At 44.9% G+C, this 25,755-nt stretch overlaps 2 protein-coding genes and 1 long non-coding RNA gene across 4 annotated transcripts in view; 2 read left to right on the top strand and 1 right to left on the bottom strand.

Annotated features, from left to right (window-relative positions):
• The window catches only part of LOC122769660 (tetratricopeptide repeat protein 28-like), a 51,112-nt gene extending 29,583 nt beyond the window's left edge, over nucleotides 1-21,529 (top strand). The window contains exons 7-20 of one of the 2 annotated variants that reach the window (XM_044026371.1): nucleotides 32-250; nucleotides 3,102-3,264; nucleotides 6,445-6,585; nucleotides 13,112-13,256; nucleotides 13,393-13,572; nucleotides 13,719-14,263; nucleotides 14,854-15,101; nucleotides 15,662-15,786; nucleotides 16,006-16,237; nucleotides 16,411-16,487; nucleotides 17,158-17,181; nucleotides 18,057-18,186; nucleotides 18,266-18,373; nucleotides 19,125-21,529. In XM_044026371.1, coding sequence (XP_043882306.1) covers nucleotides 32-250; nucleotides 3,102-3,264; nucleotides 6,445-6,585; nucleotides 13,112-13,256; nucleotides 13,393-13,572; nucleotides 13,719-14,263; nucleotides 14,854-15,101; nucleotides 15,662-15,786; nucleotides 16,006-16,237; nucleotides 16,411-16,487; nucleotides 17,158-17,181; nucleotides 18,057-18,186; nucleotides 18,266-18,373; nucleotides 19,125-20,737 — 3,950 coding nt within the window. In that variant the 3' untranslated portion in view covers nucleotides 20,738-21,529. The remainder of the gene's footprint in view (nucleotides 1-31; nucleotides 251-3,101; nucleotides 3,265-6,444; nucleotides 6,586-13,111; nucleotides 13,257-13,392; nucleotides 13,573-13,718; nucleotides 14,264-14,853; nucleotides 15,102-15,661; nucleotides 15,787-16,005; nucleotides 16,238-16,410; nucleotides 16,488-17,157; nucleotides 17,182-18,056; nucleotides 18,187-18,265; nucleotides 18,374-19,124) is intronic. The other variant, XM_044026372.1, reaches the window with a different exon arrangement.
• Nucleotides 8,840-10,237, bottom strand: LOC122769661. Its single transcript, XR_006360456.1, has 2 exons — nucleotides 9,541-10,237; nucleotides 8,840-9,328 (listed from the first exon to the last, which is right to left on the bottom strand). It is a non-coding gene; the product is annotated as an uncharacterized LOC122769661 (long non-coding RNA).
• A 1,107-nt stretch (nucleotides 21,530-22,636) lies between the features above and the next one.
• The window catches only part of LOC122769878 (phosphatidylinositol transfer protein beta isoform-like), an 18,575-nt gene continuing 15,456 nt past the window's right edge, over nucleotides 22,637-25,755 (top strand). Inside the window, exon 1 of the mRNA XM_044026758.1 lies at nucleotides 22,637-22,755. Coding sequence (XP_043882693.1) covers nucleotides 22,736-22,755 — 20 coding nt within the window. The 5' untranslated portion in view covers nucleotides 22,637-22,735. The remainder of the gene's footprint in view (nucleotides 22,756-25,755) is intronic.

The following is a 25,755-nucleotide window of genomic DNA, read 5'->3' on the forward strand; positions in this document are numbered from 1 at the left end:
TGTAATTAGCGTTGACCTCTGACCCCCTCAGGCCACCACGACGAGGCGTTGGCGGTGGCAGAGCGAGGTCGTACGCGAGCCTTCGCTGACCTGCTGGTGGAGCGGCAGACCGGTCAGCAGGACTCGGACCCTTACACCCCGGTGACCGTGGAGCACATCCTGGACACGGTGAACAGCCAGAGAGCCCTAGTGCTTTACTTCTCCATGGCAGCGGGTTATTTATACAGCTGGCTGCTGGCTCCAGGAGCAGGTAACGATCCACTCCGATCCACTCCGATCCACTCCATGCTTTTGTTCAGACTCAAATCTGAGCACTTTATTTTAATAATATTACCACTTTATTCTTATAATCTTACAAATTTATTCCCATAAGATTACGACTTTATTCTCATATTAATACAACTTTATTCTCATATTATTACGACTTTAGTCACATAATATTACGACTTTATTCTCATATTATTACGACTTTAGTCACATAATATTACGACTTTATTCTCATATTATTACAACTTTAATCACATAATATTACGACTTTATTCTCATATTAATACAACTTTATTCTCATATTATTACGACTTTATTCACATATTACAACTTTATTCACATATTACGACTTTATTCACATAATATTACAACATTATTATAATATTATTACGACTTTATTCTCATGCTAGCCATTATTTATGTTTTTATTTGTGTATAATCACTTTACAATAGCCATAGACACACACTCTTTTACGCTATTGATTCATTTATGAAACTTATCGAATGACTTTTTATTCATTTTTGTGTGCGTTTACTCTCATTTATCAGTTCGTTTCATTCGACTGGACCCATTAAAACGTGAAATAAAAATGAACACAGTAATGAAACAGTAAAAGAATAAAACACGACCAAAGAAATGCTGATCAAGCTTGAGTTCAGTCCTCTTTGAGGATTTCAAGGTTTCGATCAGGGTTGTAAATAATTAAAAGAGCCTTCAAATCAATTCCAAGCCGTAGTGGACGCCAGTGTTACGAGGCTAAAACCAGTGCGATGCCTTCAAACCTGTTTTTATTGAAGCAGCTTTTCCCGTTTTTAACGCCCCAACAACCACAATGGTGTGCACACACACACACACACATGCTGGCGTGTGTGTGTGTGTGTGTGTGTGTGTGCACATGATGCTCGTTGGCATCAAAGCGGATAAAAGGCCTTGAGGCTGCAGCGTGTTTTCAGCTGCAGAGTAAGAAGACGGGCTCTAACACCAAGTGGCAGCGCCACCTGCCACTCCACCGGCAGGATCTGCCCCCCCCCCGCCTCGCTCCCCGCCCCACGTGGCATCTTTCTGCCAATGAGCCGTGCTAATTGATAGTGACAGAGCCAAACAACACAGACAACATCTTCACGCACGCCAACAGGAGAACATGCTGATTCTGCAGAACATTAAAGACGGGATAATGAATGGTAACGCATATCGCAAAAAACGCGACATTTTACCTGTTTATTGTTTTATCCCTTGCAAAATATATCTGGTTAAATAAAGGTTAATTAGGACTCATTAGGACCAGAGGACTACTGGTCCTGACAAGGTCAAAATTCTGATTTTATTTGGACTAAGACAATTATTCAGTTTCGCAATAAAACCACAAAATGTGATCTACCACCCGCTTGCAAAAGAGATCTTTGATCTCAATGGGACCAACCCGGTTAAATTAAAAAAGTAAAATAAACTTAATCAGTTCCTAGGAAATCAGGTTCTGCGTCATTAGAACCAGGTGTTGGTCTTCATGAGGACTACTGGCCTTGACAAGGTCAGTTAGTGTGTTTACATGCATGTTAAAAGTCCGATTTTAGTCAGACTAAGACAATAGTTCAGTTTTCGTGATGTCATTTTGAGCATTAGTTAGTGTAGTTACATGAATGTCAAAAAAGTCATGTAAACAATAGTTAGTCTGACTAAAATTTAGCTAGTCTTAATTGGACTAACGTACCTGGATAATGTGATCCATAGTCCGATTACTCCTGCATGCGTACGCGTAGTCGGACTGGAGTTGGACTTGGTGTTCTGCGCCAAATTTCCTCCCCAGTCTTTGACCCGGAAGTAGAAGGAGACGACGTATATAAGATTTCCTTTTCTAAATGTTGGAGATTTTTTAACTGATCTACAGAACGCGCTGAACCACTGTTTGGAGTGTTCATCACACAACTCCTTTTACTCGTTTTTTGCCATGACCATGTGTCACACCACCAGGTCTGAACATTTGCTCCAAAGCAGCTCCAAGGCAACAGAGTGAACTTGACCCCCCCAGCACTAATCATATGGCGGGGAGGGACACTGCAGGGATGAGTGGAGGTCTTCAAAGCACCGAGTGTTGCCTCGGGCTAACAGGAAGCCACTTCCTCACTAATCGTCTGTCTGTCACTTTCTGGCAGTCCCTGGCATACAGCTGGTCGGGGAACATGGCCGCCTCTTAACAGCCTGCCATCAGTAAAAAGGGGGGCTACAAATTATTACTTACTTTGTCATTATTTTACTTGAATTATTTCAAATTCATATCATGGGGACTACTGAATCATTTTACTGTGTGTTTACATGCAGGTTAAAAGTCTGATTTTAGTCCGACTAAAACCGAGCTAGTCTTAGTCAGACTAACATACCTGGATAATTCGATTCATAGTCCGATTGCTAGGTCCTTATGTTGCCCATGTGTGTTGAAGATAGATACAGCGCCACCTACAGAGGCGGAGGCGGACACACGTGGCCAATAAATCGTTTTTCTCCTCCTCCACGAGTTGTCCGATTGCCTGTCTTAGTCAGACTATGGTCTTAGCTTGATTAAACTGTGCGTGTAAGTGTTTATGCCAGGAAGGAACACACAACCACACACCTTCCTCTGTGCGAAAGACGGCGAGCAGCAGATGGCACAGGCAGCCGCCTCATATCTTTTATTGAACGTTATTTTTTTTATTCATTTCACTCCTCCACACACACACACACACACAAGCTTTCAGTCAATACAATCCCAACTCACACGAGTGAGAGTGAAACAGCTCCCAGCTCTTCTGGTGTTTCTGTCTCTTACACTTTTAACCGCCCTGTGGTTTTCTGTGCGCAGGTATCCTGAAGTTTCACGAGGTGTACCTGGGCGAGGGCGTGTCAGAGGGAGGCTCAGACTTCCAGGAGGGAGGCAGCGGCGGCGGATTGGTCGGCGGATCGTCGCTGGAGCAGCACATCGGCAGCGCCCGCGAGGCTCTGGGAGTCGAGTCTTACTACAGCAGGTGAGATGTTTAGCTCAAGGCTCACGGTTACGGTGCCACCTACTGGCAACAGGAAATGTCATGTTTTTTACACTTTGGTGTGCTTCTCTGACCAGGATGAACAGATAAAGCCTTAAAATTGGTGAGTTTAAATATAAGATAAGAAGATAAAATTTATCAAACATGGAACAGGAAGTTGTCGTAACTCAAGTATAAATTGTCCAGTCTGCGACAAACTTCACGTTTGGCTTTATTTGTCAATATTGTGACATAGTAAGAGCACCACAGCACCACCTCGTGGACACAGGAAGTGCTACAAGACGTTCATGTAACTCTGTCGTTACTTACGTTTTCCCGTCCAGAACTTCTTGCAGCATCAAGTATGAATCATGAAAGGTCCAGATTTGATTTGGTTTGTAATTGTGTAAAGTTTGGATCTCGCTAACCTGGTGCCTCATGAAAAATATGAATGTTTTATTGAAATTTTACCCCAAATTTTGTTCCATGAATGCACTTTTTATTAAATAGGACCACACATGCCTAGAAGTGCACTAGACATTTAAAATGAATTATCAAGTTGTCCAGCAGAGGGTGCTGTTTTGAAATGGAGGACACAAACAAATTAAAAATGTTCGTCTGAGCGAATGACGGCGACGCCAAAGCCTAAGAAGAATTTTCTAATGAATTAATCTGCAGATTTTAGTGGTTAGCTTAGCTGTTAGCTTCACTGGTGCTAAAAGCTCAAGGTCGCACGAGATTAAGATAAATTTGGGCAGAAGATGCAGGAAATTAGATGCATTTAGATGATTCTATGTCTGGATCGTCCAAATAAACATGGATATGAATGGGAAAATTGCGTTTTTTTTAACTTTGAACACTGTGTGCAGCGGAGAGACAACGTTAACCGAAGATGTTCTTTTATCACTCACAGAGTCTGTGTCTGTGTATCAGTGTTATTCTGCCTCATTGCTCTCTGTGATGACAGGCCTCCAGACTCTCGTTCTCCCAGTGGGAATAAATGAGACGGAATAATGGCTCTTTGGAGAAGCCGGGGCCGCTGAACCCGACTGAAAAAAAACAAAACAGCGAACGCGACAAGAAAAAGTCAGAGAGAATCGGGCGAGAATCAGAGGAAAGTTGAGAGGTGGTTGTTTGTGGTTAAAAAGGCTGATGAATAAAGAGCTCACAGGGAACAGGGGGAACGTAGCCAGAGGGGAACAGCGGGAGCGCAGTGGAAATGGTGTGAGATATATCAACAGTGAAAATCACCCATCGGGTCGACACCGTGTCTGGCATTAGCCTCGTTTCTCTGGTTGGTGTTTGATCCATCGGGACCAGCTGGTTCGCCCAGTGCCAACCTCCGCCACCCCGAGAAGACCGGCCCCTCCCGCCCCATTAGCAGCTCATTTACTGCTCCAATAGGAAGCTGCACACACACACACACACACACACACACACCCACCACCGCGCCTGGATGGGCACAATATGGCACCACTTACCGGCCCATTCATTCTCCCGAGTGCAGAGGAAAGAGAGACACAGCGCTCTGAGATGTAGGGAGTGAATAGGATGGATGGAGGGGAGGAAATGGAAAGGATAGTTGATATTTTTGTGCACTCAAATGAAAGCATGTCAGGAGAGGTGAAGAAGCCACAGTTCTATACAATCAAACTCAAATATCTTTAAAACAAGCATAGGAAATGACTAAAAAAGCATAGATATCATACAATACATCAGTAAAAAACAATCGCAGTAACAAAAAAATAACAGTAGCTAATGCTAAATTTACAAATGTAGCATTAGTGACTGTGGAAATCAATGGATTTATTATATGGATTCAACATTTATTTACTCAACTAATGTTAGATATACGCAGCGTATGATTTTCAATTATTTTATAAATATAAAGTCTGTAGGAGGTATAGCGCAGGACTGTCAGTGCCGGCCACATTATTAGGTACACCTGGTCAACCTGGCCTAGAGCTGCAACTAATGATTTTTTTCATAATCAATTAAATCTGTTGATTATTTTCACGATAATTTGGTTCAGAAAATGCTGTTGTCATTGTTTCAGCGCTCTACAACTACAAATGCGTCGCTGTGTGGACTGAGCATCAGAATGAGAATGAAGAAAAGGTTGATTTAAGGGACTGTGCATGAGGCAGGGTTGTTGGTTCTCAGTATTCCAGAACCTGCTGGGATTTTCATGCACAATCATCTGTTGGAATTATGGAAAATGGTCAGAAAAAGACTGCTTTGAAATCTTAGATGGACAGCAGTAGCTCAACACACGCAGATGAGCTACAGCCAGTGTGTCCTTTGTACCTAATAATGTGTCTGCTGTATGGACAGAAGTGTTTGGATATTGCATTCAGGTGTTTCACTCAGGCTCTGGACTGTCAACGCTTCGCTTCAGCATACCAAGACATTTTGGACGACGCTCTGCTTCCAACTTTGTGTCGACACAGTTTGAGGAAGAACCTTTTCTGTTCCAGCTTGACGGTGTCCCAGTGCACGGAGCAAGGACAGACTAGAAAGACATGGTTTCACTTTGAGTTTGGTGTGGAAGAACTTGAGAAGAACCCCACCGAGCACCTTTGGGATGAAGAGGAAAGTCTTTCCAAGAAGCTGTTGTAGCTGCAAAAGTCAGGGCCGACTCCATATGAAAGTCCTGCATATGTGTTTGCGTTGACCTCAAATGGACTTGAAGGAAAACAGTGTCGGTAGTGAGAGCAGGAGGCGACGGGAGATCCCGTGTGTCTGTTCCCACTGAGAACGTGAGAGCGAGAAGATGACCTAAGAGTTGCGTGATGCTGGAACTTCAGAGGAGAGAGAGAGAGAGAGGCGGGGGAGAAAGTGGTGGTGAGGTAGTGAGTGTGAGTGTTTGACTCCCTACTGACTGGATCAGCATCACAAGCATTATAATGAAAGGATTTAGCTCTGCTTACCATCGCGGTGTTGGACCAAGCCTGGGAAATTAGGCCAAGTATGTGTGGGTGTGTGTATTCCGGGCAGATCCAGGAGTGTGTGTGTGTGTGTGTGTGTGTGTGTGCGGTTTGATTTATCCGCGGAGAAACAATCTTAGCCTTTGTGTCGTCTACTCTGTTCGAGTGCCGTTCTCTTGCCAGCGTTTCTGAGCATGTCTCTAATTCCATCTCCTGTCTCCCTCTCCCTCCCTCCCTCTCTCTCGTGTGTCTTCAGAGGGTGCTCGAGCAGCGAGACCGAGAGCGAGGCGGGAGATTTCCTGGACCAGCAATTCGAGGAGCTCAACAACAAGCTGAACTCGGTCACTGATCCGACAGGCTTCCTGCGCATGGTGTCCAGGAACAACCTGTTCAACAGGTGAGGGGGGTTGTTTGTGAATGTGTCACGTCCAAACGACGACGTTTACACTCAAAAAAACAGCATGTTCTGATAAGAATGATGGTGTTCCATGAGAGTTCAGGTTCACTGGGCCATTTGTATGCCTTAGCCTCCTTCACACCAGTCCTTCTTCATCGAATCCCAGTTCGTTTGCCGAAAAAATCCGGTTTGTTTGGGGACGCGTGACCAAAGAAGCAAGTGAACCAAACGCAGGAAGCGGACTACAACGCAGGGCAAACACGACCAAAACATATGCGCGTGTAGAACACATTAAAAAAACAAAACCCCAAGACCGAAGTCCTGCATTAAAACAACAGATGAGCAAGTCGTCTTCTCCTCCTGTAATTCTTGATGCAGCGCCACCTCAGGTGAGGAGGGGAACACATGTTAGCAGGGACGATTAGGTGTGAAAACGACCTAAAATTAGCGTGAATAGCAAGGATTTATGAAGCCGCCATAAAAGTGTTTAGCTTAGGTTAAAAGCGATTAGCTTAGGTTAGCGCCGAGCTAAGCAGAGCGGAGTGGAAGCAAATCACCAGCATATCTGGCTGCATTCAAACAGACAAGCACTACGCTTTAAAATAATAGTAGCAGTAAGTAGAAGAAAAATAAATGAGCGTGTTCACCCGGGTTTCGCATTCCAATGCTAATCAGAGCCAAAACAGCTATAAACACATGAATAATGCTGACAAAACAAACTTAAAATAAAACCAGTAGGAATGTGGTAAAGCTGCTGATGAGGTGAAATAAACAGTGCCCCATACAGGCCTGGCATAGGTACTGCAGGGTTTAGACTCATTTTGGAGGGTTTTGTTTGGGAACCTTTGAGAAACGCCAAAAAACGGATGGTACAGAGAACGTTCTCTTTAAAACTGAAGTCAAATGTCAACATAGCTTTTCACTCTCAGCTGACGGTCAAGGCGTGGCCAATAACAACCAGGCAGGAAGTGAAGGTCACCGTTTCCCGCCTGTTCGTAATCAAAGACAAGCACACCAAGCATATTCTTTACATTTGTGTGTGTACATTTTGAAAACCAAACCCTGAGAGCGCGCCGTCGTGGTCCTCCAGGTGAGATTCAACATGAAGACAGAAAGCAAGAGAGGACAAAATAAATAAAAGCACACAAATAAATATGCAGCTCTACTTTTTTAAAGGAAATCACATTTTCTGCGGTAAAGGAGATTCGCTTTCCTCCATTGTTTCTGCAGCAGTGAAGCAGAATGTGGTGAAACCCTGATCAGCTGTCTTCTCTGATGAGCCTGTGTGTGTGTGTGTTAAACACACACACTGAGACCGTGTGGTTTTAAAGATGTTTACCCCGTCTGTGTTCACTGTGCACATTTATGACTGCAGACATTTCCCATGACTCTCCCACTGGTTTGTTCTGAGTATTATTTTATGTTACTCTGCAAAAGTTTTCATTTGCATTGTTCTGATTGGTAATGTATACACCAGCGCTGTGTGTGTGTGTGTGTGTGTGGGTGTGGGGGGGGGGTCATATTTCCTTGTCCTCGTCCACTCACGCACAGTCGAGCTGTGCTTTGATGAGAGGGTAATTCCAGCTTTAATTGAGTCTTGGTGCTCATTAAGCCCCTTTAATGGGCTGCTGGTAATAATCCACTCATTCTTTTGGGCGTCAGAAAAAGAAAAGGGAAAGAATTCTAAAGCTCCTCGTGCTTCGGAGTCGATCGTCTATCAGAAGACGCTGAAGTCAAGAGAATGAGTCATTTTAAGTCGCACATTGTTGGGTTTTGATGTCGGATAAATGTAAAAAATCCTCCTTTCTTTGACAGATTTGGGTCATTAGCGGTGTGGGAAACTGCAGCGTTTCCGCGATGACTTGTAATTAAGTGAAAGCAGTGAACTGAATTAACTTTACTTCCAGTGGTTTGGTCTCATTTGACCCATTTTTACAACTTTCCTGAAGCATAAATATTATTTATTTCCCGTTTTTTTACTGCCTCAAAAACTCATCGATATCCTCCACACTAGTCTTGATTTTCATTAAATCAGAGTCAGACTATCTTTTGCATTGAAGGGGCGTGTCTGTGGTAAAGACGCGTTTACACCTCCATGTTGGCAGGAGGAGCCAGTTTCATTTTTATTATTTTTTTATCTTATCTGCACAGTTTTCATTTGCATTGTTCTAACTGGTGATGTATACACCAGCAGTATGTGTGTGTGTGTGTGTTCACTCATGCACAGTCGAGCTAAAATGAATGGGAAAGAAGAGACACGTATAATGTTTATTAAACATTCCCCTGGAGCTCAGGACGTCATGTGACTTTACACCTCACTTTCAAGCTTTAAACCAATAGAGATCGAGGAAATTGACTAAACTTCAATCAGTAACTACCCATCAATCAATCAATATACACTTTATTGTCCCATATTTGCCTTGGACTCGTTTGGTTACTCGGTAAAACATATGACACGTAACAAACATCGCACAAACCTCGTTAAAAAAACTTTAAAAACACCATAAAACCACTGGACAATCCCCACGGCCTCGTGCAGCATTATTTAAACGTCTCATTCATGCAGGCACAGAGGAGTTTGCGTTTTGGGAACTCTGTATCATCTTCCAGAATTCCAGCGTCTGTGGTTTTTTTCTGACATTTACAGCTCTCTGGTAAACTTTCCCTCGTTGCACTCCAGAGAACGCCAGCGCCGGGATGAAGAATCCGCGCCGCTGTGATTGATAATCTGACATGGACACCACTGTGAAAGACACAAATATCTTGTCGTCTGATCCCGACATAACACAAAACATTGAAAGTATGTAAAATAAACAACACAAACAACAAAAAGACCCTTGAAAGACCCTTGAAAGCATTTTAAAATCGTCCCTAAATAGACATGGGTCATTGAAAGTGCTTGACTTTTGTGCAGGAAATAAGTCAAGCTGATATTTCGGTTAAATGTCTCTTTACCTTGTTTGTTACGACGCCACCTACTGTTTCACGCCCTGCGTTGCTTGATGCACGTAGACCCGGCCTATGCAGGACAAACGGTGTTGTGGGACACTGTCCACTGTCTCGTGAGATTCCGTGCAGAACAATGAGCGAGTAAAGTTAAGACAAGAGGGAGCAAATGAAGATTCCAACATCTCTGTCTCACCAAAGACAAAATGACAAAGACTGACTTTGACAAAGACTTCAAGGACAATCACGTGTGAAAGTGGACGCCATCGTGGACGAACACAAGTTGCCCTTCTATCTTAAGCTGTCTCACCACATGCTAGTCCTTAAATTTTAGGGAATTTGTCCTGGAAGGTCCTTGAATTTGATGTCAACCAAGGTGTGTGAAGTTTGCCCACTGGGAATCGTGCACAGTCGCTCTTGCTCCTCTCAAACAAAACACTTTTTGCCGATCGTTTGGTGCAGATCCACAGTATCGACGTCGTTTTTCCGTCCCAAACTTAAATGGAGTCTTTTATGTGCAGACTAAACTAATCCTTCCACCTCTGCGACCTTCAGCCTCGCCGCTCTTTGTCTGGTGTTTTCCTCTCCTGTGCACTCGACCCTCACCTTCTCTTAGCTTATCCTCTCGCTCTCTTCATTCTTCATGTCAAGCTAACAAACGATTGTTTGCTTTCCCATGGAGGCTCATGCCAAGGCTGCGGAGAGAGAGCGAGAGCGAGAGAGACGGAGTGTTGTGAGGCTGGAGGGAAGCCAGGAGCCCCGCCTGGGGCCACCAGAAGGGGGCGGGGGCCGAGAGTCTGTCGGTGCCGGGGCCCTGGAAGAAACTGTGGCTGACGGAGCAGATGGATCGTCGTGACAAACGCGAGCGTGAAGGATGGACCTGGTTCCCTTTAGCACCGAAGGCTTTTTAACCACCGCGAGTCTCAGTCATGTGTCTCTGTCAAAAACACACCACGCTCGCACATGATTTTGAAGGGAAAGTTAAGTTAAGTTAAGTTAAGGGAAGTGAATCCTCGACTCTTTGACTCTCGATTATACGCCGAGTAGGTTTCAGTAACCAGGAGATAAAACCCTGCTCTCTGCCGCCTCCTCCTTTCTGCTCCTCCAGAGAGCTCCAGAGTACAGTGCAACACTGCCACCTAGTGGCGCCTTTTTATATTGCTATTCTTCCAGCCTTTGCCTCATGTCATGTTTCACTGCTTTCCTGTACAAAATGAAGAGCAGGACCAGTGTAAATAAAAGTGAAATTAATTATTTCACTTTTTTTTTTTTCTTAACCTGGAAAAAACAAATTGAGATTAAAACTCTCTTTTTCAGGGACACACGGTGGTGTAGTGGTTAGCACTCTCGCCTTGCAGCGAGAAGACCCGGGTTTGAGCCCCGGTTTGAACAAGGGCCTTTCTGCATGGAGTTTGCATGTTCTCCCCGTGTGTGCGTGGGTTCTCTCGGGGTTCTCCGGCTTCCTCCCACAGTCCAAAAACATGCAATGTGGGGATTCGGTGAATTGGACACTCTAAATTGACCGTAGGAGTGAGTGTGAGAGTGAATGGTTGTTTGTCTCTAGCTGTGTGTGGCCCGGCGATGGACTGGCAAACTGTCCAGGGTGAACCCCGCCTATCGCCCGATGTAGCTGAGATTGGCACAGCACCCCCCGCGACCCTCTGGTGGAGGATAAAGCGGTTAGATGATGACTGACTGACTGACTCTCTTTTTCAAGCGTGTCCTGGTCAAGACAGACAAGTGATGTCGAGCATTTGCAACTTCACAATGTAACGAGGAGAAACAGAACACATGTGATATTACTATCATTTAAAAATACAAAATATAAAGAAATAAAAGATTAAAAGTAAAATGAATGTAAAACACATCCTGTCCGTCATGTATCCATCGTCCGTTTGTTCATTTATTTAATGATGTGTCTGTTTTTCATCCCATAATTTGACTCCTGTGACTGTAACATAGTGATATTTGATTTTTATTTGCACTAATTGCTCATTAAATTGTCTTATTCCTCTAACTTTTTTGGAGAATGGTAGTAAAGAGTTGAAATCAGCTAGATCCAGAAGATCTTTAAAGTCTGAGTGTTTTTAGAGTTAGATTTTTCCTGGAGCTCATTTTTTGAAGGACAAAGACTGGAAAATGTGGGCAAAGCACACAATTCTGAAAACAAGAGGCTCTTATATCAACAACGTGACAGTTCACAGTTCCATTTGTTTCTTCTTCTTCTTCTTCTTCTTCTTCTTCAGCTTTCACCCAAGATGTCTTCTGGCGTAAGAAAACTGCAACAATATCCAGTCTGTCGTATTCTTTCTTGTCTCTTCGGTCTCATCCTCTTCTTTACGTCACCAAAACAAGAAACTACGTTTTTGTTCAAACACGAGTAGAAAAAACCTCAAAAAAAAACAAAACTATATAAAGTCTGAGTCCATCTTCCTTCAGGTGGTCTCAGACCTTTGGACGCCTCTGTTTTGTCCTCACAGCTCATTTGTCTTTATCTCGCTCTCACCTGCTGCCCGTCATGATTGGAAAACAAGCATATCAGTGAAAACCAAGACGAACCTCTGTGTTGGACAGAGTGTGATCTCTGTTCCTCACACACACACACACACACACAGCAGCCCACACGAACGTCTTCATAGATATGTGATGTATTAAATGTGCACACAGTCACACATGGACCTTACAAACCACATTCCCAGCACATCTGGAAAGCTTATCTTCAGGAGTTTGCTGTAGGACCTGAGTCACATGTCACTGCTCATCCAAGAGACTTCTTTAGTTGTGATGAAGTGGTGGAAAAATGCAGATATTTGTTTCACACTCACGAGTTTAAGAGAATCTGCAAAGGTTTTGTATCATTTCAGCTTTTTATCCACCTGTAACCGGCATTTTGGGAACTGGGTCCCAGTAAAACTACCCGGTTTAAAACCTATACGCATCTTTGGGGAAGTGGTGATGTCGTAGCGCCAACTCTTGCTCTTGTATTCACCTTCGCCATCTTCTTTGTCCCTGTTTTTGGAGTTTGCACAAATCTTACTAACTTTTGTCCTCTTTTCCGATTCTACTGTGCTGTATTTCCATGGCCGTGTTACAGCGCCACATACAGGTCTGGCATATGTACTACAGCGTGGGAAAAAGCTGGATTTGAACAAATTGTTTTAAGAAGGAAAAATCTAAAGATTGCATTGGGAAAGTTTCTGTGTGAATAAGACCCAAGAACGTTGTCTTTCCATCAGTCAGTATCAGAAGTGACGACTTAACTCAAGGATGACCAGTTGACTACAGCTAACTACTGAAGATGACTTATCTCCAGCAGCCGACAGAACAGGGGCGACTTGGTAGAAAGACAAAGAAAAAGTCCCACACTTACATAAATACCTACTCACATTCACCCCAAATATTGTCTGATGCACTTCCAGGTTGTATATGTTGACGTTGAACAGATTTTTTGGACTTTCCTCACAATTTTCGAATAGAAATCCAAATGTCTTGGACCCGCGGCGTCCAGGTGCTATTCTGCACCGACTGAACAGATTGGTTTTAAAAGTGTGTTTTCTTTTTTTCTGCCTTGTTTACACAGGAGTTGCCAGAGTATGACCAGCCTGTTCAGTAACACCATGTCTCCTGCCAAAGACGGTAACTCTTCCCTGCCTCGCCGCTCCAGCAACCTCGGCAAACCTCCACTCCGGGCACTTTATGATTTGCTCATTGCACCTATGGAGGGGGTGAGTGTTACCTCGCCGGGTCATTGCCTGCCCGCTGAAGTGTTTGTGTTAGAGAGATAAAAGGAGCACCAGTGAAAATTCAAACCACATTCTGAACTGTATTTATATCCGTCATGATGATCCGTTTGTGTGACAGGGCTTGATGCACTCCAGTGGACCCGTGGGCCGACACAGACAGCTGGTGATGGTGCTGGAGGGAGAACTGTACCTCATTCCCTTCGCCCTGCTGAAAGGAAGCTCTTCGAACGAATACCTGTACGAGCGCTTCAGCCTCATCGCCGTTCCCTCCATCCACGGCCTCGGGTCCAGTGCAAAGGTAGAGCTTATCGGCCATCCGTCTTCTACCGCTGGTGCCCATCCCTGCTGACTTTATACTAATAAACCCTCCTAAATGTTACACACTGGACCTTTAATGACTCAGATTGTAGGGTTAGGATTTAACATTTCGCCTTCTCCTCTCAGGCCCACTCTCGGCGTCAAGGAACTGCTCCGTGTGGCGGCGTATCCATGGCGGCGGTGGTGGGGAACCCTCGGCTGCCCTCACCTGTGATGGACAGGTGGTTGTGGGGGCCCATGCCCTCTGCGGAGGAGGAGGCGCTGATGGTGGCCGAGCTGCTGGGATGCCAGCCGCTGGCGGGTTCTTCCGCGACCAAGGAGAGGGTGATGAGCGCACTCACGCAAGCCGAGTGTGCCCACTTCGCCACGCACATCTCCTGGAAGCTAGCGGCACTGGTGCTCACCCCAAACCCCGAGGGCGGACATGGAGGCGCGAGCGCCAGCGTGGGTGTGGGAACAGTGGGGCGAGGAGCGGGCAGCAGGAGAGGCAGCAGCAGTCGAGGCCGGAAGGGCTCGATTGGAAGCAGCTACACCATCCCGGAGTCTCTGCACATGCAGGACGACAGCAGTGACGTGGAGAGTATCTGCGACAGTCCGCCCCTGCAGGAGTTCCTCCTCACGGCGGCAGATATCCTGGACCTGAGGTTGCCTGTCAAGCTGGTGGTGCTGGGGTGAGTAAGAGAGTTGGCAATGCGCGCTCTTTGCGGCCTCATGTTTTATAGTTGTGAAGGAGTGGATGGTGCAGTTTTACGGTTTGTGAAGCATCGTTTTACCAAACTGTAATTGGACGAGACAAAGCACTCAAAGAGCACGCACCACCGAGCCAAGGCTCAGCTGAGTCTATGTCCACATCGCCACCAAACTCCTGGTCCTGTGCCACAAACTACATCCCGCAAAACGTTCATCAAAATCCCGCCCTTTGCTTTTTTTCCACTTCTGCTCCTCACAGACAGACAACTGTGGCCAAAGACATAAAACCTGCTCAGCAGAGGCAATAAAACACACTAAAGACGAGGTTTTTAAGACAGATTTACCGTCGCTGAAGATTTAGTCGTAAAACAAAACATTGTAATTCAATAGACGAGACAAAAACCTGGTTTCCACTCCAATATATCGCAAAGTTTGTCAGAATTTTCAAGAAGTCAGTGAAAGAAAAATATGCACGAGTGCTTATGTTTCTGATTTTATTTACAGTTTTTTCAACATTTAAAGTCTCGGTTCCCAAACAGATGATAACACAGTGTTCTGTGTGTGGCTGTAGTTCATACCAGGAGTCCAGCAGTAAGGTGACAGCGGACGGAGTGGTGGGACTGACCCGAGCCTTCCTGGCCGCCGGGGCTCAGTGTGTCCTCGTGTCGCTGTGGCCCGTTCCCGTCGCAGCCTCCAAGGTGTTCGTCCACGCCTTCTACACTGCCTTGCTCAATGGCACCAAGGCCAGTGCGGCGCTGGCTGATGCCATGAAGACCGTTCAGAGCAGCAAGCAGTACTCGCACCCATCCAACTGGGCAGGTGAGTGACCACATATCCACCGGCTGTACCATTCTACTCTCAGGGAAGGGGGGGGGGCCAAAGAATGAACGGTTGGGGCCACTTATCTTAGTCCTGTACCAAACCCAACCGTCGGCAGGAAAAGCACTTTAAATCCACAGAGATCGAGAGACGTGTCCCAGAACTTGACCGACTGGATATATCTGACTCTTATACTGCCCCCTGGTGTATGGAAACAGTACAGAGTAGACATGATTCCTTCCACAGCCCTGCTGTAACCCGGCATCTTCAACTTTCCCTTATCCTACTTATCCTAGTCCATTTCGATAAGCGACGGAGGACGATGTACATAATATGAAATTGATCGCTAAGTGGGATCTGTCGTCTGCAGATTCCCGTCGTTCCATCTCTCACTTTGGATCTTTGGGGATCCAGAAAAATGCTCAGGGACATTATTTGGTATATGAGCTGCAGGTTATACATGCGTATGGATCTGCTGATTGTGCAGCTTCCTGCCAAAAATGTCTCCCAGAGCAAAAAAAAAGGGTCTCTCTCTCTGATCGAATGTCTTCTCTGTTCAGGATATATGCTGATCGGCAACGACGTGAAGCTCAACAGCCCGTCGTCGCTCATTGGCCAAGCTCTGGCGGAGATTCTGCAGTATCCAGATCGAGTGCGGGACGCCCTGAGAGTTTTACTCCACCTGGTGAGGACACAAGGACACGGACACACAAACAGAACACAATGACTTAAACTGGACAAACACACACACACAAAAAGCACAGGTCTGGTCTTTTCTGACGTTTTAATTACAGGGTTTACGTTTGTTTTCCCGTCACAACATGACATGTGTCGACACACTTGAACTTATACGATACAAAATGTGTTGTGTTGTGTTGTGTTGTGTTGTGTTGTGCGCGTGCAGGTGGAGAAGTCTCTTCAGAGGATACAGAACGGTCAGCGTAACTCCATGTACACGTCGCAGCAGAGTGTGGAGAACAAGGTGGGGGGCGTGCCCGGCTGGCAGGCGCTGCTGACGGCCGTGGGCTTCCGTCTGGACTCTGCGGGCCCCGGTATCCCTGCGGCCGTGTTCTTTCCCACCGCAGACCCGGGGGACAGGCTCCAGCAGTGCAGCACCACTTTACAATCACTACTGGGTACGTACGTGACACCAAAGCAGCGTCACATGTTCATACTTTACGCTTAGGGGCATTTGGGGCAGAGTCAGACTTTAGGATTACACCATATTTAATATATTTAATTCCGTTGCTATTCAATATCAGGTCAAAACAATATGAATAATGAACTTTTTTTGGATCCTGGCCCTTAGGTTTGCCACCACCAGCTCTCCAGGCTCTGTGCAAACTCATCACAGCGTCAGAGGCGGGAGAGCAGCTCATCAACCGGGTAAGTCCCGCAGCTCTGAAGAAATGCTGCTGGGCTTGTTTTAAATAAAACTTCTTCATTCAAATCGATTTGTTCCACGTTTCCCCTGTGGGATGATAATATAGTTTTTTTGTCACTTTACTTTTAAGTGAAAAAACATGGATAGAATGTGATGGAACTTAGCAGAACATTTGTTCTTCATGTGCTTTATTTATATTGATTTTACACACAGTACAACAGTGATATTGCATTAATCACAACAGCCGTGGGTCCTGTACCCGCACCACCAGGCTAAACGTGATTATCGTTGCATTACATAACTCTGTAATGCCATGAACGGATACACACTCGGGCTTCTGCTTATCTGCATTGAAATGCTGCCTGGGAGCATTAACCGGCAGTCGTTTGAGTACAAAGTCTCGGCCACAATCTCAAGTCCTGTTCTCTCGGTCGTCAGGACTCTCGTGACACCACAGGCTTTAATCTGACGCTGCAGAGGTTTATCCCCGTTTATGTGTAACATGTGGCTGTCACATGAGCTGTAGTGAAAGGCTGTACAGTTAGCCGGCGATTAGCCTGCCGCACAAACACTGGTCGCACAAAAACATCAACCTGTACCTTTGTAACCTTTGTGAACGCATGCAATTAAAAGCTTATTCTCTCTCCCCTGTCCCTAACATGCGCTCTGAAGGCTGTTAAAAATATGGTGGCTATGGTAAGTCTGCCTTCAACTTCTCGCCTTCTCATCTCATCTCTCAACCTTCATCCTTCACTCTCTCCAACTCCACTGTCTGTGCTGCTGAACTCTCTTAAACACTAACCCCGTTTCCCTGAAAGCATTTAAACCCACATTTCAAAAACAAGCAAAAAGAAAATGTGCATTTATGTGCGTTTCTGTCCAAATGTTGGTAGTTCGTGCACCAATCTGGCTGGAAATGTGAATTTTCAGCTTCCTAAACGTGAATATTTTCTAAGAAATCGTTAAAACTGATCATTTTTGGTTGAGAACCTCATTATTTCAAGGTTTGGGAAACACCAAGTGACATTTTTCAACACTTTCTGACATTCTGTGGATCAAACACGTCCTCAATTCATCAAGAAAATAATCATCAGCTGCAGGCCTAAATCTAAATGGTGTGGATTTCTAAACATTACTCATAATGCGCTGAATCTGTTTCTCTTGAGTTTTAAGTGTAAATAACCCACAAACTCCGCCCACCGCTTCCCTGTCTTCACGCCATTTAACATTCACTCGCTCATGTGAAGGTTGTTGTCGGGGAGATTTTGAATGTGTGAGGATTTACAACGCTGGTCAATTACAGGTCAGAGCAATGTTTCAGGGCGGTAGAGCCGAGCCGTGATGTAAGAAACCTCTTATTGAACATGTTTCCTATTTTCTGCACAGTTGACAAAGGTGTCTCTGTTCTGAGTTATCCAATCTCCAAACAAAACCCCGCTAATGTGCTTGGCCCATGGCCAAAGCTGAAGGCCTTCATCTCCGCTACATGTTCTGTAGCCCTGTGCGAGCAGCAGTCATACAATAAGATGTGGTCGACACATTCAAGAGTTAATGTGTCTTCTTCTCTCCAGCTCCACCAGGTGCTAGTCCAACTCCAGACAGGAGAGAAAGAGCAGGATTTCTCCCTCCTGCCCATTCAGGTGTCCATCAGTGTGCAGCTATGGCGACTCCCAGGATGCCATGAATTTTTGGCTGCTCTCGGTGAGTAAACCTCGCCCCCAAAGGAACCACCGATTCCTAACCCTAACCTTTCCTGACCCTTTTTCCTGTGCGTCTGCAGGATTTGACTTATGTGAGGTCGGCCAAGAAGAAGTGGTGCTGAAGACGGGCAAGCTGGCCAACCGTCGCACCTTGCACTTTGCCCTCCAGTCTCTGCTGGCGCTGTTTGGTACGTACACTGGTTTTCTCCATGTGTTGTTGGAGTCGGTGCAGCGTGTTAGAATTAGCGACGTCCAATCCAGGTTTGCACCTCATCGGAGGCTCCTCCGCTTGGCCCCTCCCTTTCCCAAGAAGTGTCAGGGAACAACGGTGGCCTTCGCGTACCGGAAAGAGCCTCACCTGTCAATCTCAAAAAGAAAAAGAGAAGTGGATTATAAAATATAATACATTTTAATATTTGTCACCTGGTATGTATTACAAACAGTATGGCAAACAGTACGCCTGGCTCAAGACAGAGGGCGCTGTGAGCCTGTAGATTCTTGTGCTATCTTCTTCGTTCTTTTGTAAGAAAGAAGAAGTAAATCTGGATTTTCAATCAAAGCAAGTGGTAATAACCAGAGGAAGAACAACAGCAGAGCTGAGAGGTTTGCTTCAGACTACAGGATAGAACTTTACCCGTTTGTGTAAAGACGCTGATATGAGATGCATAACATAACTCATTATCAGTTATCGATCAAATGATGTCTATAGTGCTCTTTTGGGTTCATTTCTATTTGTAAATCTGACTCTGACACCTCACTAGCCATGAACCTCACCGCACGTCACTGCAGAAAGCACATTTCTGTCGTTTAAGAGAGCGGGCCGTTCTTCTTTGGTCGCGTCGTTAGATTCTAAAACATGAAATGAAAGCTCGAGCTGGAGCGAAAGATGGTAGACTTTGTTGACGCATACTTAATGGTCATTTTCTCCTCTTTTCACAGACTCCACTGAACTGCCAAAGCGTTTGAGCCTGGACAGTTCGTCGTCCCTCGAGTCTCTGGCTTCTGCCCAGTCGGTGTCCAACCCACTGCCCATGGGCTACTCCAGCCTTCCCTTCTCTCCCCCGTGCCTGGACAATCAGGCGTCCGACGCCATCTCTGTCTACAGCCTCAGCTCTGTAGCCTCCTCCATGAGCTTTGCCTCCAAGTCGGAGTGTGATTTCCTCAGTCATCGGCAACGCGGCGGGGCCACGGCACACTACTCCATCCACAAACACCCTCACGTTCCCCGTAGCCGCTCATCTCCTCATGGGGCGGCTGCTGCAGCACCGGGAGCCCGGGGGGATGAGGAGGAGTACGAGGGTTTTTCCATTATCAGCAGTGAGCCACTGGGAAGCCACTGTGATTCCCTGCCTCTGCCGCCAGGCCACAGCCAGCGTCACCACCGCGGCGGCAGGGGAGTCGTTAGTGGTGTCGGCACAGGAGCAGGGAGAGGATACACTGTGTCAGTATCGTCAAGGGGCAGCGTCAGCACCCCCACATCCCCTGTCAAAACATGCCTCGTGCCCAGCCCAAACTCGCCTTTCCAGAAGGTGGGTAAGGTGAGTAGTTCTGATACAGGCGAATCTGACCAGTCCAGCACCGAGACGGACAGCACCGTCAAGTCTCAGGAGGAAAAAACTGCCCCTCTGGATCCTCAGGAGCTGGCCCAGAAGATTCTCGAGGAGACGCAGAGTCACCTACGCGCCGTGGGTAGCCTTCAGAGAGCTGGGCCAGATGGTGGAACGACTGGTGGGACCTCAGCCCGGAGCAGCGCCTTCCGCTCCTCTGAAACGAGTGCGTTCAGCCGTCCCAATAGCAGCGCGAGTGGCCGAGCTCAGTCTTCCCCAAAACCCAAACCCCCCTCGCGTTCCTCCTCACTTCAGAAGGTAAGCTCAGGCTACAACAGTCCTGCAGTCTCCGAGTCTTCCCAAAAGGAGGGCAGCCATCCTTCTCCCACTCTGGACAGCCACGCACAGTTCAAACTCAAGTACCCAAGCTCCCCATATAGTGGCCACATTTCCCGTTCACCAAGTAATGTGTCTCCAAGTTCCGGTCACCAGTCCCCAGTAGGTAGCGCTCCGTCCCCAGCCCTGTCCTATTCGTCGACAGGCTCCGCCTGCTCCACATCAGCTGATGCCACAGACTTGGACCGGCTAAGAAGAGGGGTCATTGATGAAAAGGTCCAAGCGATCCACAATCTGAAGACCTTTTGGGCTAACGCTGCAGCCCAGCAACAGCAACATCTTGGTCCTGTCAAGGCCGTCCACGGTTCTCCGGGACCCCTTGCGTCTGCAAGTAGGGACGTACTGAGCCTTCTGAACCTTTCGCCACGGCGTTGTTCCCCTAATGACACCCAAGACAGCCTGGAGCTGCGGGAGCTGGGGCTGCAGTCACTGGACAGGGGCAGTAAGAACTCTTCCAATGGACACCACTGCTCCAACACTAGAAAAGTGGCCCCATCACCGACTATTTCCACAAGTAGTAGTCCCGGTGCTCGTTCCATCCGACTTCCTGCGGGTAATGGATACAAGTTTCTGTCGCCAGGGAGGTTTTTCCCGTCCTCAAAATGCTGAGACGTTTGAAATGGTCCCAAACTTTTACATATGGTTTGTTATGCTGTGTGCTGGGGGAGTCGGGCACTGTCCGAGGACCACTATCGGCGCACCAAGCTTGACTGACAGTGATCGGGGTCACTGAGAGTGATCCCGCAAGAGGCACATGAATGCTTTAGGGGAGTGTCTTGTCTTTGTGCCCATAACACTGTAAATGGCAATGAGAAATACTCAACGACCTGATACTGTGTTTGTGTGTAAGTGTGTGTCAGGTAGATGTAAATGCCATTTGGTAATAATTCCCCCCCCCCCTCCAAAATGTTGCTGTTTGTGTGGGCCAAGATGCAACAAGGTTTTCTCCATTCACAGATTTTTTTGTTTTGTTTGTTTGTTTCTGAAATATAATGGTTATTGTTATTATTATTATTGTTTGTTATTGTTATTAATATTATAATAATTATTATTATTATTATCATGTTTTGTAAATTAATTCCAGTGTTTCACAATCAGTATTAAGCATTTTTATATTATTGAAAAGTGAACAAAACCTGTACCATGTAAAGATGGAAAGAGTGGGAGAGGGGGAAAAAAAGATTTAATATTTTTTATTGAAATCAAAAAGGGCTTTTTGCCTGATTTCTTTGTGAATTGACTGTTTGCTCTGAAGCATGGATTCTCTTGCTATTCAATGTTAAGTACCACGTATGACTTTTTAGCCAACGATTTTTTTCTTTTTGAGATTAACATTAAAAAGTTTCATGACAACCATCTGTCATTTATCAGTAAACAGTTTCAATAAACACATCATGTTTGCTTTCTTGTGCTCAGACTCTTATTATCATCAAACATCTTTGTTTTCAGAGACTTAGTAAATGCCGCTTAGTGCTAAGACAAGCTATCAGACAGTCCGAGTATACATGCAGAGGAGAACATTCATTTATTGGGCATGTATGTCTGACTCCGCCTCCGTGGGTGGCACCTTATCGCTCTATAAGCTAGTGCATATTGAATTTTCTGTTGACCTCCTTGGTGAGATGGATTGTGCTGTGGTTTTCGTCCCTTCATCCGTCCAAAAATGGGGTCTTGTCCATCACAGTCGTTTATATGTCGTCTCCTTCTACTTCCAGGTCAAAGATCGCCACGGAGGAAGTACAACTCCAGTACAACAAAGCACATGTATGTGGGAATCGGATAGACGCCGTTTTAACTTAAGTAAAGAATGCCAAACTGTAGATCAATTAAAAATACTTAGCAAACCTAAAAATGTGGGTTAATCTCCAACAATTAGCAGACTCCTCTGTTTAACAGAGGAGTCTGGTGTATTTAGCGACAGCACTGCCCATCGCCCTGATGTGTCAGACGAAGTCTGTGCTCCAGTCATGGAGGAAGTACAGAACAAATAGTTTTAATGAACTGAATCTAATGATTCAGTTAGGGTCATCTAATGATTCAGTTACACTGAAAACAACAAACTTTACAAATGTATATTTTGACAATGTCTAATAATCTGGAAAAGTGTACATTAATTAGTTTTTTTTAATAAATAATTCCTTAATCCCATTGTAATACAACATCTGCAGGTTTGAATCTGTAAAATCACGGAATTCATAATTTCGCTGCCATTTACCGCAAAAAAGACGAATCCTTAAAGAAACTGAGAGTAAAAGAAGAAAAACAGGGCTCGGAAGTGACGTACAGCATTGGACGGAAGTCCCGCCTTCGTAGAGCTGACGTCACGTTAATTGTCCACTCAGCACTGGCGTGGTGTAACATAGCGCGAGGGGTGTGTTCCCGTTTCCTCAACCTGAAGTAACGTGATGAGTCAAGTGGGCGGGTCAAAGCCGGCGTCGAGGACACTCATTGGCTCGTGCCGAGTACTATATCCGCTCTTTGCCTCCTTTGAACCAATCGTGGCCCGCGTGGGCGGGGACCGGGCGCAGCTCTTAGCATTAGCACCTCGCTGTGCTGTCACTGCCCTGAGTCAGTCAGCGGTGTAAAAAAAGAAGAACAAAAGAAGCCATGTCGTTCATCAAGGAGTAGTAAGTTCCAATTTTGGCTGCTGTGTTTTCGCTAATGCTTAATCTCTGCGTCGTTTGGCGACAAATTCGTTTAAAGCGGGACGTTCCGGTGGTGTTTTGGACACAGGTTAAAACTTTTCATCTTGTCCGTGTGTGTGTGTGTGTGTGAGAGACACACCAGGAAAAGAAGGATGTTAACCGACTGTGCCGACTTAATAACCGGCGCGCTCGACAAAAGTCTTACGTTTTTCTGCCGGATTTTGGAAAACCACAGCTAAAAAGATGGCGACTGAAAACCGTAAACCGTCAGAAGTTGACTTGAGTACAACTAGAGTAGTGACGAAAACGGGAAGGTTGGGAAATCGCTAACTCAGCGTGGCCAACTCGTTACGACTATCCATAGTTCCACTTTCACACAGCTACCGTTTAATCCCGACTGGCAGGGCCGGCACAAGCCTTTTTATGGCCCTAAACTGAATTTAATCTCCCCCCTTTCACCACATTCGAGGAGCCCGTTTTTTTGACTATTATTGATAAGAATGTTATACTATAAATTGAATCAGTCATAGTTGTATTATTTACACCAAACCAGTGTCATTCTTGTTGCCTGTGCCGCTTTTCCACTGCCCAGTCACGGCACGGCTTAACTCGGCAATTAGCACTAGTACCAGGTACTCTTTTAGACTTCAAAATCTGTGCGTTAATCTCCAACATTTAGCAAAGGAAATGTCTATAATGTCAATATTTAACAGAGGAGTCCTGTGTATTTAGCGACAGCACTGCTGAAAGCCGCCAATCAACCGTGAGCCGAATCACGACCACGTTCGGTGGTATTTCAGTTCAGTTACTCTAACCCAAGAAGTACTGAACGATTCTGTGGACACATCTTTTGAATCAACTGATTCTAATGATTCAGTTACACCCAAAACAACTGCTTTTACAATGTCACCAGTTTGTGTGTTTGTGTCGCGCGTATAAAACCTCATCACGGCAGTTTCACGCAGCCATGCTATGACGAATATATCGCAATAACAATTTCTGTCAAAATAATCACAATTAGATATTCGTTCAGCCCTGGTACTGAGTCGATACTAAAATGTGTTGTCAATAGGCTGCGGGCCACTGATTGGACAGAGAGTGTTGTCACTGGAAGAGTCATGAGCGCAATGTCCAGAACTGTATATCAGTTAAAAAAGACTTTAGAAAATCTTGAAAACATGCGTTAATCTCCAACATTTAGCAAAGGAAATGTCTAAAATGTAAATATTCAATGGAGGTGTATTTAACGACAGCACTGCTGAAATGGGATTATGAATAATCTCAATTTAGGTGCACGTCCAGACTGTGAGTTGTTGACAGCTACTATTGACTATTGATATTTGTAAATAGTTTTTTTTGTTGTTTTAATGATTTCTTTATTATATAGGGTGTTTTAACAGAAAAAAATAAACTTTTTTTTTCATTCATGTGTATGCTGTTTGTAGTTAACTGCATCTAAATAAGTAACTATCCATGATTCCACTTCATCTTCAGTGCTCCTGGAACGTTGTTGCATGTTTTCCCATCATGTGCAGCCTCAGTCATTACTCAACATTTACTCACTCTGCTCCTGGTCCTGGTTATTCTATGTCCTGGGTGACTTGGTTTGGTCACAGAAAGTCAATGTTACACATGAACATTCCAAATTTTGCACTTGTCTTGATGTAACGGAACATTTGTTGTTATTTTTAACTGTTAATTAGGGGCCGTTAATGCTCAAACAAACCATATGAGATCACTAACTGTATGTGGGTAGGTAATGTGGGTAGGTAGGATGATGATGCTCTGAGATAATGATGCCCTGATAGAACTTCCTTTCTCTGCCACTGTGGTTGGTGGTCACTGACAGAAGCTTCATTTTCATTGGGGGTAAATAAATGTTGCACCGTTTTTCAGGGCAGTGCAAACAAACACCCTGAAGAAAAAAAAGTCTGTCATGACATTATGAAATCTAATGTGTCAGTCAAGTTTTACCATGTGTTTGGACTTGTTTAGATATGTTATGTAATAAATATTCACACACAAGTTTCCTGAAACAGCTACAACCTCTATTGGAGAACATTTTCCATTCATAGAAACTTAATTATCTCTTTGGTCTTGTGGTCCTATCCAAAACTCCGCTTTACTAATTTTACTAACTTTTACACTCTGAATTAGTGACAGTTTCGGGGTATAATAAGTGTATTTTAAGACCATGTAATACAGATCATAAACAGTCGCACAGACACTATCTGTCGATTAATCGAGTAATTGTGCATAAAATGTCAAATGTTAAAAAAATGTTTGAGGTTCCCAAATGTCTTGTTTTTGTCCATAAACCAAAATGATTCAGTTTAGGTTATTATTAAACCTGAAAATATTCACATTTAAGAAACTGAAACGATCAGAAATCTTGTTTTTAATCATGAAAAAAGCTTCAAACCGATTCATCGATCAAAATAGTTGACGATTAATAATCGAGTAATTGTTTCTCAAAAGAAAAGTTTGTCGCTTACCTTTGTCGTTGTCATCTTGTGTTTTTGAAGTTTGTGTGACTTCTTTTTGCTTTATGATATTTTATTTTCTTACCTCAGCTCTGTCTCTGTTTCTGTGATTATTCTTATTTGAATGTAAAAAAAACAGCCATATGTGCATGTCCTCATAGTCCCCTGTAGTGTCACAGCGCCATGTACAGGCCGGGCATATGCACTGCAGCGGGTTTTGTGTTCTGGCAAACTTTTTTTTTAAAAGTTATTTCTTTTCAACTGTTCAAATAGCACGGCTTCTCCTGCCCGTGATTTGTACTTGTCGCCTGCAGATAGTCGACGTGATGACATCGCTGTCATTATGAATAAAAAAAGTATCTGGTTAAGTCAATAAAGTGAGTCATGGTAACCGGTGTAACGTTCCACTTGAGCTCATTAAAATCATCGACAGATTTGTTTGTAGTTGAACAGCGGAGTGTGTAAACACAAGTGTTGCATGGATACTAACAAACCTCTC

This window comes from Solea senegalensis, linkage group LG5 (genome assembly GCF_019176455.1).
Source record: "Solea senegalensis isolate Sse05_10M linkage group LG5, IFAPA_SoseM_1, whole genome shotgun sequence".
Classification (NCBI taxonomy): domain Eukaryota; kingdom Metazoa; phylum Chordata; class Actinopteri; order Pleuronectiformes; family Soleidae; genus Solea; species Solea senegalensis.